The sequence below is a fragment of the Bactrocera oleae genome, chromosome 2, assembly GCF_042242935.1.
Source record: "Bactrocera oleae isolate idBacOlea1 chromosome 2, idBacOlea1, whole genome shotgun sequence".
NCBI classification, from domain to species: domain Eukaryota; kingdom Metazoa; phylum Arthropoda; class Insecta; order Diptera; family Tephritidae; genus Bactrocera; species Bactrocera oleae.
This window is the reverse complement of record NC_091536.1, coordinates 3,452,061-3,466,133: the sequence shown is the minus strand read 5'-3', so window position 1 is coordinate 3,466,133 and position 14,073 is coordinate 3,452,061. Positions and strand designations below refer to the sequence as shown.

The 14,073-nt window shown below is 35.0% G+C and overlaps 3 protein-coding genes across 4 annotated transcripts; 2 read left to right on the top strand and 1 right to left on the bottom strand.

Annotated features, from left to right (window-relative positions):
- Positions 1–149: 149 nt before the first annotated feature.
- Son (Son RNA binding protein) lies at positions 150–3,491 on the bottom strand. Its single transcript, XM_014243309.3, has 2 exons — positions 1,064–3,491; positions 150–993 (listed from the first exon to the last, which is right to left on the bottom strand). The coding sequence occupies exons 1-2, from the start codon at positions 3,437–3,439 to the stop codon at positions 352–354; spliced, it is 3,018 nt and encodes a 1,005-aa protein (XP_014098784.2). The 5' UTR covers positions 3,440–3,491; the 3' UTR covers positions 150–351.
- A 713-nt stretch (positions 3,492–4,204) lies between these two features.
- Positions 4,205–9,013, top strand: Kap-alpha3 (karyopherin alpha3). 2 transcript variants are annotated; one of them, XM_014242670.3, is made up of 6 exons: positions 4,205–4,368; positions 4,720–4,916; positions 6,121–6,501; positions 6,635–7,465; positions 7,554–7,730; positions 7,798–9,013. In XM_014242670.3, exons 2-6 carry the CDS (start codon positions 4,851–4,853, stop codon positions 7,900–7,902), a joined length of 1,560 nt encoding a protein of 519 aa, XP_014098145.1. In that variant the 5' UTR covers positions 4,205–4,368; positions 4,720–4,850; the 3' UTR covers positions 7,903–9,013. The 2 variants fall into 2 exon arrangements, with proteins under 2 accessions (XP_014098145.1, XP_014098129.1); XM_014242654.3 differs by having other exon boundaries at positions 4,690–4,916.
- A 132-nt stretch (positions 9,014–9,145) lies between these two features.
- Positions 9,146–13,208, top strand: LOC106622358 (mitochondrial pyruvate carrier 2). The gene is made up of 3 exons (XM_014241514.3): positions 9,146–11,784; positions 12,471–12,511; positions 12,582–13,208. Exons 1-3 carry the CDS (start codon positions 11,679–11,681, stop codon positions 12,813–12,815), a joined length of 381 nt encoding a protein of 126 aa, XP_014096989.1. The 5' UTR covers positions 9,146–11,678; the 3' UTR covers positions 12,816–13,208.
- The last annotated feature ends 865 nt before the right edge of the window (positions 13,209–14,073 follow it).

Genomic DNA, 14,073 nt, shown 5'->3' with positions numbered 1-14,073 from the left:
CGTCTTTTCTCTATCATTCTTGCAAAATTATTACCAAAAACTTCATTTATGATCTTGATTGCCCGACTTATGCAGGAACAAAGTCCTGGGTACTAAAAGCTTTTAAAACATTTGTAAATGGGACTGTCAAAGTAATGTACTTTTCTCAATTAAGATAATTGAAATTTATTTTATAAGAAATATAAATAAATTTATTTACATATTTATTCAAGTTACTAATTTTCTAGTTTAACGGTAATTGTGTTCACTTTTTACAGAATTTTACATTTATAGTAATGGAATTAATATTAAGTAAAGTCTGTAATTGAAATTACTTTTTCAATGATTCAGCTCTTAGAGCAAGTTGATAAACTACATTGGTAAGATTCCCATTTGTTGCAGACAATGGCGTGCTGAAATCAATTTTGCTTCCTTTTTCGTATTTGAACCCTGAGTCGGTGTGTAGGTGTGCCCATTTATTGATACGGAGAATAAAAACATTCTGCTGTGCGAAGGTCCGGCCTCGTTGACAAGCGTATACAATGGTGGCGTCCACTTGCGTTTGGATGTCAACTCGTTCAGCAGACAAACTGGGTGTTTTTCCAATAATTCTTGTTGTTGTTGTATATTATTTTGGGGACGTTGTTTTTTACACGGCTTTTGTTTGTAGCCGTTATTATCGTCACGTGCGACTAGACCATGTTTGTCTAACTTTACGTCAAGAAGTAACGGTTGCAAGGACCCAGATTTGTCACGCCCCAGTCCCTCACCAGGTTTCCAACCCATTTTTTGAAGCAACTGCATACCCATACCTCCACTCACTGGACGCGATGTAATTAATTGATCCCGCCGCGCCCATGCTTGTGGCCCAGAATTCAATTCGCGCATTGACAGTATATTGGCGCCGGTACTACCAGTGAATTGACCTGGTAAATGCTTGGATGACGCCCATGAAGACATGTCTTTTTGTGAGTTGTACATCATTTTAATAGCTTCAGGGTCCATAGGATTTTCCTGGCAAAACACATTTTTTAGCTTATATTATTTAGAACAAATAAATGCATACTTTTTAAAACAATTTTACCTGTAATCGTCGCATTGCTTGTAAGCGTTTAGATATAATACTGGATACATCTAATTGTGGCCCTGAAAGTTCAGGAAACACTTTTGCACCACCGACAGTAATATCTGTACTAGATGGGACTGGCACATCTGGAACAAAGGTCTGTTGAATAGGTGGAGGTGGTATAGAAACCGGCGGCAACACAATTGGCTGTGTTGAGGGATAGCTTGTGATAGGTGGAGAAACCTCAGCGGTCTCAGATGGAGGCGGCACTGAATAGAATGGTTTTACACCGATTGGAGCGTCAGTGATGGGTTTAACAAGAGGTACCTGCGTTGATACTTGCGCTTTTGTTGGCGTATTTGGGGTTGTCATAAGAGTCGCACTATTATCAACTGTATTTGGCACCGCACAGTTACTTTCTCCATTACTATTCACAGATGTTTGTTGAACTGGTTTGAAGGCGGGTTCTTGTTGTTCTTCAGGGATGGCTTTTTCAAATACGTTCTTAACGATGCCTGTTTTAAATACGCTGGTTGATTGTGCGACTACAGGCAAAGTCGGCAATGGTGGTAAATTATCTTTCTGTACCACTGGAACCCATGCTTCAGTCATGCGATGCTGTTGTCCAGACGAAACTGGGAATTGCATTGTAATGGCTTTTACAGCGTCGTTTGATGTCGGCCGTAATGGTAATGTAGTAGCGTTGCGTATATGCATTACTATCGGTTCGCGTTCTTTTAGCTGGAAGGGATGGTGAAATGCTTTCGTATTACCACTCTTATCAACGTCGGAATCTTCGTCGGAGCTGAGATCTGACAGATTTTCACCGTTTGAAATTTTCTTACAAAAATCTGTAAGATCCTGCACAGTCTTGCCACCGTATCGCATTTTTAACAACACTTTGTCCTTGACTTCCTGTGACATACTGTCACAGCCGGGCAAGTTTCCGCGTTTGAACATGCTGATGGCATTTTTACGTGCTATTTCGAGTAGTCTCTTCTTGTCGATACCTAAATCACGTGAACGGGAGCGCGAACGACCACGGCTGCGGCTTCGTCGCTTGCTATGGCTTCGTCCGTCTCCACGGTAGTTTCTATCGCGCTCTCGTTCACGATCACGGATTCGATTTCTATCTCGATCTCGGCTCCGACTACGTTTTATTCCCGCGTAGAAACTATTTGAGGATCGTTCATTGGCGTAATCATGTCCAAAACGACGATTCTTAAGATCATCGCTGACATGACGATCTTTAAGATAATCCTCCTCTTCGTCCGAAAGAGATATTTCCGAAATATGGCCGTCATGTGTGTCTAGCTTGATAGCTGATTCCTTTGGTTCTTTTTTGATATATACTGTTTTAGAGTTAGACTCATACTCGGGAAAACCATTATAAAAATTGTTATGCTTTCGGTCTTTTGTTTTATTCTTTTCTCTATCTTTTTCCAGGATTTGTTCCTTATTTGTGTCTTTACCTCGATCTCTCTCCCGGTGTTTTTCAAATTCACCACCTTTATCTCGCGAATGACTATGGTCATTTTCTGTACGAGCTTTTTTTCCATCTGTTGAGCTCGTACCAAGTGTATCGAAATGTCTTTTACGTGATCGACTATCCTGATGATGTTCGTGTTTTGGTTCAGCTCTAGAGTGCTTTGGTGAAGATGGCTTTGAAATGTCCTTTGCTGCAGCAATAGACTTCTCTTTGCTTTTTTGCCTTTCTTTTAATCCTTTATCTTTCTTACCTTTATCATTACTTTTATCCCGTTCTTTATCCTTTGCATCTTTATGTTTATGTTTCTTTTTTTTCTTATGTTTGTGTTTATATATTTTTTCTTTATCATCATCAGGAAGGTTGGACTCAGCACTATTACTAAAAGTCCCTTTTTCTGCTAAAACATCTTTTTCACGCTTAATTTTATTCTTCTTTTCTTTTTTGTGTTTTTTATGCTTATGACTCTTTTTAAGTAGACTTTTATCATCCAACAATTCCTCAGGAGGCGCTGCATTGAACACTTGGAAGAGCTCAGCGAGTATCTCATTGGATGATTTTACCGGTGTAATGGATTTTTTATCTTCATCTAAACTAGTTTCTTTCCTATTAGAACCGTGACTATTAATTATGTTGTTATTACCAACATCACTATCATCTACACTGCTGTTACCATCATCACCACTCTCATCATCATCTCCATTATCATCATCAGTTTTGTTGATTTCATCTTCCTTGTTATTTGACTTTAAATTATTGTTTTCCTTTTCAACTTCACGCTTTATTACAACATTAGCTATGGAGATTGCATTAATTTTCGCTTCCACCTCCGGATCGAATTTTTCTTGCTTAACTTTAATTTGGGGCACAGTCAAAGGGATATCTGGCCCATTCTGTTCTTCAGACATATTTATGCACTAAAAAAATATACTACTTATAAACTTATTTTTACATAGACATTCTTACACATTTTAATTGTAGAATTAATTTTTTTGTATTTCTAATTTTTTCATTCAACATAAACTCTAAAACACCTATAATATAACGAAATGTCAAGAATTCAGGTGCTGTCAACTGCGTTTTATAGAGTTGCCAATATTCTATATAACATAAGGGTAAACGTTTGAAACCCTCTCTACTGCATTTATTTGCATGACTATTATATTGTATATGACTTTATACTAAAAACTTGATTAGCATCTTTAAAAAAATATATTATCCCATATCACTACTGCAATGTGTACATTATATTTGTCCTCCTTTCAAAAGATTAATACAATTATGCTCTGGCTCTTATTTTCTTTTAGTCGAATCGAATGAATATACGTGTAATCAGAAACCTTAATATTTATTTTTATATATCAATGTTTTTACATTTAGCTTCAAGAGTACCTTTGCATTGTTTTTTGTACATTCTTAATATCTTAAATATAAAAATATTCAAACGAAATGGATGAGCTGCTTTGAAGCTACTACCTTATCCATGATTTATAAAAGTTTTTTTAGCAAAAAGTTTCGATTTCGGAACGAAAAGATTTTTAATTAAGTTTATGGGTGTGTTAGCATAATTTTGTAAATATGGCATCACAGTACAAAGTGGGCAGTAAAATAGGCAACATACCGGATATGCTATTCGTTGTTAGTTGATCACTCGTTGGTGTCTCAATTTCTCGTTCCTTTACATCGAGTTATGAAAATATTTTTTAAACCTCTTTGAGGACGGTCGTGACATTTTATATATTTTAACTATTTTCGAAAACAGTAAAAATTTGAAAAATCGCATAAAAGTGATAAGAAAGTAACGAGCAAATTATTTCGATTGCAATTCACTGAAAAAGTAAGAGGTTATAGTGTAAGAAAGTTCCACATTTTTGTGCTAATTTTCGTATCTTGCTTATTTCTCGGTGATTTTCCTTTGTCATCGCCCTTCGTCGTTGAAATCATTGGTCATCATCACGTCGGCTTCAACTCGTGTTTCCGAATCACACGAATCCATCTCAACGTGCTGGTGTTTATGTATATTTGTATGTAAACCTTTGTGATTTTTGCCAAAAACTCGTCGTATGTCTGCAAATTCGTTTATCGCTACTCGCTGAATGTCTGACGATTGCTGTCTACATTTTCTTTTGCTTAATGTGGTACTGAAAATTTATTTCAGAAAAATTACTTCATTACTAAATTTATACAGAGAGATATAAGACAAAGTAAAGAAAAGCTGAAACATTAAGACGTACCGCAGCGATAGATATCGTTGTAAACTAAAAAGAAAGGAAAGTGAGCAGCTATTTAACAGAGGAAAAAAATAATAATATAAGAAAAATGACATCGCTGGAACCGAATGTGAATCGCCTGCAGAATTTCAAAAATAAGGGCAAGGATCAAGATGTAAGTAATTAATTCCATCATATCAACAAATAATTTAACAACTTTAAAGTTATATATGCGATATGAGCAGTCATTTTTAAAATATTCATAAACTGTGAAGTTATGAGACGCAATTATTATTTTTTGAGTATTGTGACTAGCACATGGACAGTGACAGCAATGCGGGGCAGGCACATGTGTAGTGTATCACTGCAACGGGGCTTAAAGTACGCTATATGTTGCCTTGCACCCACTGCCTCCGTTACCATCATCACTGTTGCTGAGTGCGCCGTATGTCGTGCTGTTGGCCATTCGCCCGCCACTCGCCATTTCCATTTGCTTAAATTTCATCGTACCTTGCTCTGTCGCTGTGCAATTATTGATTTTCGCAATCTCTACAGTTCTCTTCATGTGAACCGCACGTCAACTAGTATTGGTGGATATACTACTTGTTAATGTTTCTGTATGAAAGAAATATAACACCCTTTTTTTATTTTGTGATTTGAATAACGGGTGTTGAATTGCATATCCAGATATTTGATACAAAAATATTAAAAAAATAAACTAATTTAACACAAATTGTTTATATAAACTTGCGATCTGTCATTACTTCGGTCAAGTGTGAAGGTGTATAAAGTACACGCTGCGCTCTTTATATTCTTTTCTCCCAATATACAAATATTCATCCGACTGTGCTGTTATTCGCTCACTTGTGTGTATCACGTGTATAATATACATATGTATATATATTGGGTATTCTCTCATATTATTTGGTCTGCTCTTTTATTATGATTTTCTTAATAATGACGCATTTGTTGCTAGATTGTTATATTGTTTCTTGAAATAATCATACGCACTTCTTAAAAACGCCTAGCTCCTATGATTGTTTCATCTTTTTAAAGAACTATTATTTTCAGAAAGTATTATAGAACACCAAGTAAAACGGTATACATACTTATCATTCGTTTTGATTAAAAACCTGGTTTACTTCCAATGTCAATTTGTCATCCAATTGTCCAATGTCAATTTAAGTCATATTTCAAATAGTTTATTGTATGAGTAAATTTATTTTAGGTATATAGATAGAGTTTTTTTTTTACTTAACGAAAGGTCAGGTGTGATTTGAAATATTTTAACTGAAACGATTTAACAGCACCAGCAAATTTTTTTCTACCTAGATTAGAATTAGTACTAAAGTTAAAAGTATCTTTTGATGTATTAATAGGAAATGCGACGTCGCCGAAATGAAGTAACAGTAGAGCTGCGCAAAAATAAACGCGAAGAGACGATCCTGAAACGTCGCAATGTTCCCAACATGGATTCGAATACAGATGAGGATGATCAGCTGCCAAATACAATCAATCTGAAGAAATTGGCCGAGGCTGCTGCTGATGCTTCAAAACCTGAGCAACAATTGGCCGCAGTACAGGCTGCACGTAAACTTCTCTCCTCGGATAAGAATCCGCCAATCAACGACCTCATCAAGAGTGACATTCTGCCGATTTTGGTAGATTGTCTAAAACAACACGATCACACAATGTTACAGTTTGAAGCCGCCTGGGCATTGACCAATATTGCCTCTGGTACATCAGATCAGACTAATCAGGTATGTTGTATGTTATATTATATACGCACTCTTCAAATATTATTAATTTACATTAAACAAAAAGACGCATCAATAAGATTTTCTATATTTAGCCCAAACAACGTCTTTTAATAATGTGTATAAATTCTTCAAGGTTGTCGCTGCTGGTGCAGTGCCGCTCTTCTTGGAGTTGCTCTCTTCGCCCGCACCCAATGTTTGCGAACAGGCCGTTTGGGCTTTGGGTAATATCATCGGTGATGGACCGGAATTGCGTGACTTTGTCATTAAGCATGGCGTTGTTCAGCCCTTGCTGTCATTTATTAAGCCTGACATACCAATTTCATTTTTGCGCAACGTCACATGGGTGATTGTGAATTTATGCCGCAATAAGGATCCACCACCACCAGCCGCCACCATACACGACATCCTGCCCGCACTTAATGTGCTGATCCATCACACGGATACCAACATATTGGTAGATACTGTTTGGGCTATCAGCTATTTGACCGACGGTGGTAATGAACAAATTCAAATGGTGATTGAAAGCGGTGTCGTACCCAAGCTGATACCATTATTGGGACATGCGGAAGTTAAGGTGCAAACGGCGGCTCTTCGCGCTGTCGGCAACATTGTAACCGGATCGGATGAACAAACACAAGTGGTGCTCAACTACGACGCGTTGTCGTACTTCCCAGCTTTGTTGTCCCATCAGAAAGAGAAAATCCGCAAGGAGGCTGTCTGGTTCCTTTCCAATATTACAGCGGGTAATCAATCACAAGTGCAAGCGGTCATCAATGTCGGCCTATTGCCGAAAATTATTGAAAATTTGAGTAAAGGTGAATTCCAGACACAGAAGGAGGCTGCCTGGGCAATTAGTAATCTGACTATTAGCGGTAATCGCGATCAGGTGTTCACATTAATAAAGGAAGGTGTCATACCGCCCTTCTGCGATTTGCTCATTTGCATGGACACACAAGTTCTTAACGTAAGCTCACTTTCCCTTTTCAAATATGAATAAGCAATACGATATATTTATAAATGCTATTTATATATATATATATATATATTAATAGGTTGTGCTTGATGGTCTCAATAATATGCTCAAAATGGCCGAGAATCACGTACAAGAAGTTGCCAATTTAATTGAAGAATGTGATGGTTTGGAGAAAATCGAAAAACTGCAAAATCATGAAAATGTCGAGATTTACAAATTGGCATACGAAATTATTGAACAATACTTCTCCGATGAGGTAAGCTACCTTTGCTTTTTAAGCACGGCAAATATAATAAATTCGTTTTCTCTTGCTTAATTAACAGACGTCACAGATCAGCCTCGCACCCACCAACGATGGCACACAATTCCAATTTGATCCAAACGCCGATAGCAAATTACCAATGAATTCTTTCAACTTTTTAAATTAGCACGGCTGCTGTGGATATAACATTAGTTTATCAGTAAAGCTACTACCACCAACACGACCGCGACTAGCACCTAAACAGCTACCACCACCAATTACAAATAAAACAACAACACGACATACTGTTAAGCCAATATTCGCCAGCCTATTGACGTATCAAATATTGAAAACGACAACACCGGCAGCGACGGCCAAGTGTTGAACTGACTGACTGACAGCAAAGTTAAATTTGCAAAACAAAAATACAAGATGAAAAAACGGAGGAAATGAAACAAAAACAATTATAAAAAAAAATAAAATAAAATACACAGACAACAAAACAGGATTATTAGTAGAGAAGAAAATCAACAGTACCAGCAGCAAATGAAATACTAAGGAATATGAAGAATTGACATCGGCAAAACATCAATAGAATTGCATTGGATATGTTGTTGTCAGCTACATCACATTCACAAAACGAGCATTTTCATAGAAATTGAAGCGAAATGCAGGGGAGCGGCAACGTGACAACGTAACGCTTACAACATTTAGCGGCAATAATTAGTGAAAATGTACGACAAACAACAACAACAATAACACGTACGAAATGAAACATTAGCAGCAACAACAACAGCAATTATTAAATAGTTCGCAAGTCCAAGTTGATTATAATTATAATTAATATTATATGAAACAAAATTATATACATACATATATATGCATATATATACATGGAATTTTTTGAGTTTAAGGATTATAGAGAAAAACGAAATGAAACATAACAAACAAAAAGTCTACTGTCACATCAACAACATCGGCATTCTAAAGTATTCCCATCAAATATAGTAACAGCAATTGCATTATCATAATCATAAAACTCGAAAACGCAAAAATGATAAACCTAGATTGAAAACAGACATTGAAAGGTCATCGAAAGGTCCATATGCAGAATGTGTGAACGTGATTGAAGTTGATGTGCACTATTGTAAAAATAGAATTCGCTTGTAAAAGCAAGTGAAATTATAAAATATTTAAATAGGTTTCTTGATTTATTTTTATAGTTTTAGATTTTTTTGTGTATTTTAATTACTTTACGAAATTTGCTTATTAAAATTTATTTAACTCATAACGCGTAACATGATTTACTTTATTATTTCTAGCTTAGTTCCGAACCTAAAATCGGCTGAATCAAAAGTTATAAGATTTGAAAAAAGGAAAGACATTACGACAATGTATAGAACGTTTTCATTTCGTACTATTTCCATCTTGGTTTTTGGTAAAAAAAAAAATACATGCCCTCACAAGCCAGTTAGTGCGTCCAAACGTAGCTGCAATTTTTTTTTTTTTTTTAATTTTAGCTATTTTTTTTTTTTGTTTGCACGTCAACTCTTCACGCATACGCCCATGATCCTGCAACTTTACTCAACTCTTATGACATTCTTCGAGTTTTCATGGTCCATTTACTAATTTGACAACTCTTTTATTTTTAATTGCCGCATAACGTTATGTATATATGTGTATCGTTCGTACTAATAGCAACGCAATGCCATTACATTTATATATGTCAGTGCAAAAATAAGCCAGTTGCGGTAATGTTTCTACGATTAACTTATGGGGCTTTTTTCTGGCTTATTTGCAATTTAAGTTTTCACCAAAAAGTTTCTTACCGTATTATTAATATGAGCATATAGAGACTCACATATATATGTACATTCGTTCTGCTGACATTATTTTCAGGACCTAACATTTTTTTTTTTTTTTTAAATTTAAAAAGTATAAGTTTCATACATTTTTTAAGAAATTGTAAGTACTTCGTTTAATAATTTCCTTCTGCTTTATATGCATACGTGTAAATGGTATGTACTCGTATTTTTACCTTTAACAACATTTTCCAAATGGCTGTGCCATATTCCATGCTAGCAACCTCTCCTCCATCCAACCAACGTGCACACACACATATACACGCAATTACAATGCCACACATACATATGTACATCGCAGACGATTTTTTATGTCTCTTGCGGTTTTAATACAATTATTTTTACTTCGACCTTTTTGCTTTAATAAATATAATTTAATCTTGCTCAAATTCGTTCATCTATAAAATTGAATGCAAACACAAAAATAAAAAAATCGGTTTTATTAAAAACATTTTGACATTGGCAAATACTAAAAAAAATTAATAGATAATAAACTTCAGATTTAAGTAAGTATAATTTAAATTTTGTAAAACTTAATGACAGATACATGCAGTTGTGAATCCTTCAAATCAAAATCTATTACAGCAATCATTATTTATTAATTTTTTTTATATATTATATTAACTTTGTGTCGAAATTTTTATTGCGAGTATACAACATAACAACAATACTTACACACAAACATATGTACACGCATTGAACACCAACAATAACAGAAAGGGCAGCGAGAATAACTCTATAGCACCGACAACGCCTACACCCACATTTGCATACGTGCATACATGCTTATGTAAATGCATACCTAAATGAATATGTGTATGAGAAGGAAAAGTTAATAAGAAGTATATAAATAAAAAAAATTAAAAACAAATCAAAGCAAAGCAAAGTTAAGAATTAGGCAGTAAGCTACGTGAAATCGTCAGAATTTTCGGTATAGAATTTAATTCACCATAAAAAGATATCGAAACTAATAGGTACATATATACATACATTTTTTTTTTTTTAATCTCGAGCAGTGAAGAAAATAAAATGAAATCAAATTAATTAATATGAAAACATAAGAAGATTAATATTAATATTAGTGCAGCAAGCGTATTTTTAAAAAATATAACTCTTGCATTCGACAATTACGAAATAAAGTAATTATTTAAATTAAATTTTATTAAAAAGAAAACAGAAAGTGAAATATAATTTTAAGAAAACGCATTTTCTTTTTCACTTTTACTGTTTTATATGTATGTATGTGTGAGTGTGTGGTTGTGGGTGGAATGAGTGTGTAAAGAAGCATAAATCGAGTTATTACTGTTTTTTTTAACAATTGTTATCTAGCAACTATTTTTAGATTTGGAACGTCGTACTATGGGAGCTTAAGACTTAAAAATTCTAAAATTCCTGCAAAGTTTTCGAGAATTATCTCGAAGTAGTAGGTCTCTTCCCGTTGACCTACATTTCTAAATATACTGTAGTTTTTTGCCAAAAGTGAGGAAATTCGGTGTAGATCCCTTCTATCCCTCATCTGCTGTTGTTGTTGTTGTAGCGGAAAATTCCTGAAGTATTTTCAAGGATTGTTTCCGAGTTGACAGTCCTTGGCCGAAAAATTTTATTAACGTCGTTAAATAGTTCCCAAATGTAGAGGGTATTTTTAACGAGATAATGTATGAAAGGAGAACCACGAAGCAAAACATTACCAACTCTTGCTTGGAAAATGCTCCGTTAGTTCTTCTCTTTACTACTACTAGCATTGTATAAACTAATACCTGTACAACGATTCGAAGCGATTTATTGAAGGAAATTTTAAGTATATTCCAGTGGACAGGAAAGGAATTGCATTTCCAAATGACATAGCCATTTGATTATTTATATTTGTGTATCCACCTTTCACATGGTGTACATACTTTTAGGCGCACGAAGTTGTTGAAACAGTGCACACTCATTCAGTTTAATTTCTGATTTCCAAAGTTTTCAATCACATTTGATTTCAATTATTTTGAAAACTCAATAATGTAAGCAAATTTCGTTCAGCCAAAATTAAACAAAATAAATTGTTAATAAAATTAAAAATTAACTATAAACATTGCATTGATCATCAAACGTTTTGACTATGAGCGGAAAAGTAGGACCGCTATCGCGTATCTACAATGGTATGATCGGCATCGCGGATAAATTTGTACCGACCTCCATGCGTCCGCTGTGGGAACATCCAGCAGGTGAGCAGAAGCAGACCCGACTAAAACAACAACATGCTTATTCCGTCGGGCCACTAGATTTGGGGGATTTGCCTTCCTGATGACATTTTGAGCTCTTCGTCTTGGCCACTGAAGGGTTTCTTCGGTTCCGAGGAGATATGACCATCGAATTAAGTTTTCACACCATTATAAAATCTTCTCGGATTGGATAGGGATCGTGGTTCAGATCTTACTCATACCAGTAGAGAGGTGACAAGACTTCAACTGCTCTATCCAATTCGTTCGTTTATGGTGATTTGCTAGTTGTCAAATTTCTAAACTGAGACTCCGTCGACTACCTCCCGGTTAATGATACCACAGGACAGGAAATCGAGTTGAATAAGTCTCGCGTAACTGCGATGTAAATACAGCAAACTAAAGACCTATTTATACAGAATTGACATAGACATACTGTACTTATGTCCTGTTTGCAAAGTGTCGCCGCATGACACTAAGCACCCTGTTTCCATGCCCTATGAAATCAACTCATCTAACACTTTCCTAAATATGGGCCGACTTCGTCGAAACAGCTCCTATCCTGAACATCTTGTTAAATGACTCCGATTATATTTAATTTGCACCCCCACTTCCAAAAGGGTCTATATACCGTTACAATAACAACAATCCGACTAAAGTTGTAAAATAACATTTGTTTGCTAATATTTTAGGTCCGAAAACAGTATTCTTCTGGGCACCGATAGGCAAATGGGTAAGCCATTATTTAACTATGTGTTATTATGCGTATATTTTATTTAAAATGTGTGTGTGAAACATTCTAGGCACTCGTCATTGCAGGCATTGGAGATATGTATACTCGTCCCCCACATGCATTATCAGTGAATCAATGTGCTGTGTTAGCCACAACTGGTATAATTTGGTCTCGCTACTCACTGGTTATAGTCCCTAAGAATTATTCCTTATTTATGGTAAATCTGTTTGTCGCAACTACACAGCTCATTCAAGTGGCACGCGCCTTACAGTATCAGTATAGTTTAAAAGATAAATCGGAGTGAATATTATTTTATACAAAAAGAAATATTAATATATATCGTTCAAATTTGGTGGGAATGAAAACGAGCAGTTTGGTATCGCAAAATTTTTTGATCGTCAAAAACACCCCTTGGTCAATACTCAACTTGAAGAGTTTTGACAAATAAATCGAATAAATAACCAAATTCAAAATAAGTGGACAAAAAATGATCGCATTTTATAATTCGGTTTTATGTACTCAAATCATATATTTTAGGTGAGCTGTGCTGTCATCAATGTTTTTTACTCAATAGGCTTCGAGGAAAATTAAACTTTAAATGTACTTTTTAGTAATAGCAATTATTCCTAAAGTAAATTGTTTTTTTTTTTTTTAATTATATTGTATAAATAAAGGTAAACATACTTCTCGGACAAAAGTCTCAAATTTCGATTTAATGTCGTTGTTTAAAGACAAACAATAAATTTACAAGTACCATCACGAATATTCCATCCGACACCAACGATTAAAAAGCTCTCTAATAAAGTCAGACCGATATTAATTAAGTGCAAATAAAGGAGTTACACTTTTTCAAAAAATTATTCATCATCACATTTTAAAATTATAAATAGTCTTTATCTAATTTTTATATCCTGAACAGGGTATATTAAGTTTGCCACGATGTTTGTAACACCCAGAAGGAAACGTCGGAGACTCGATAAAATGTGTATCTAAATGATCAGCTTTTGAGGTATCGATCTGAAATTTTGCACAGGTACTTTTCTCCCAAAAAGCTGCTCATTTGTCGCAAGCCATAGAAACTGAAAGATCGGAATCAAGTCCTTGTATGGAAAACTTTTTATTTCACAAGATTTCTTCACGAAATTTGGAAAGAGATATTGTCTAAGGCAATAATGCAATCTCCGAGCTGTCATACTAACTGAACGATCAGAAACAAATTCTTGTAAGGAATTTGTTGTATTTTTGTAGGGTATTATAGCAAACGAAGTTAACATTTTTTATGTTTTTATTATTGTTTAACAAAATTGTGGCGCACATATATAAATAATTGGTTCCACTGTTGCTCACAAACACAGTCTATTCCACGTGTAGCAGTAATCTTGGCGTCATACTCGCATTTTATATGAACGCTTTAAAGACTGTGTGGTGGTAAAGCATACTTCATTCATATATTAAATATTTATAATAGGGGGTTTCACACCGTCTTCAGTAACGTTGAAATTCATTATGCGGTAAGTTCTAACATGTACATTTTCTTTCAAAGTAGTCGATTTACCGAATAT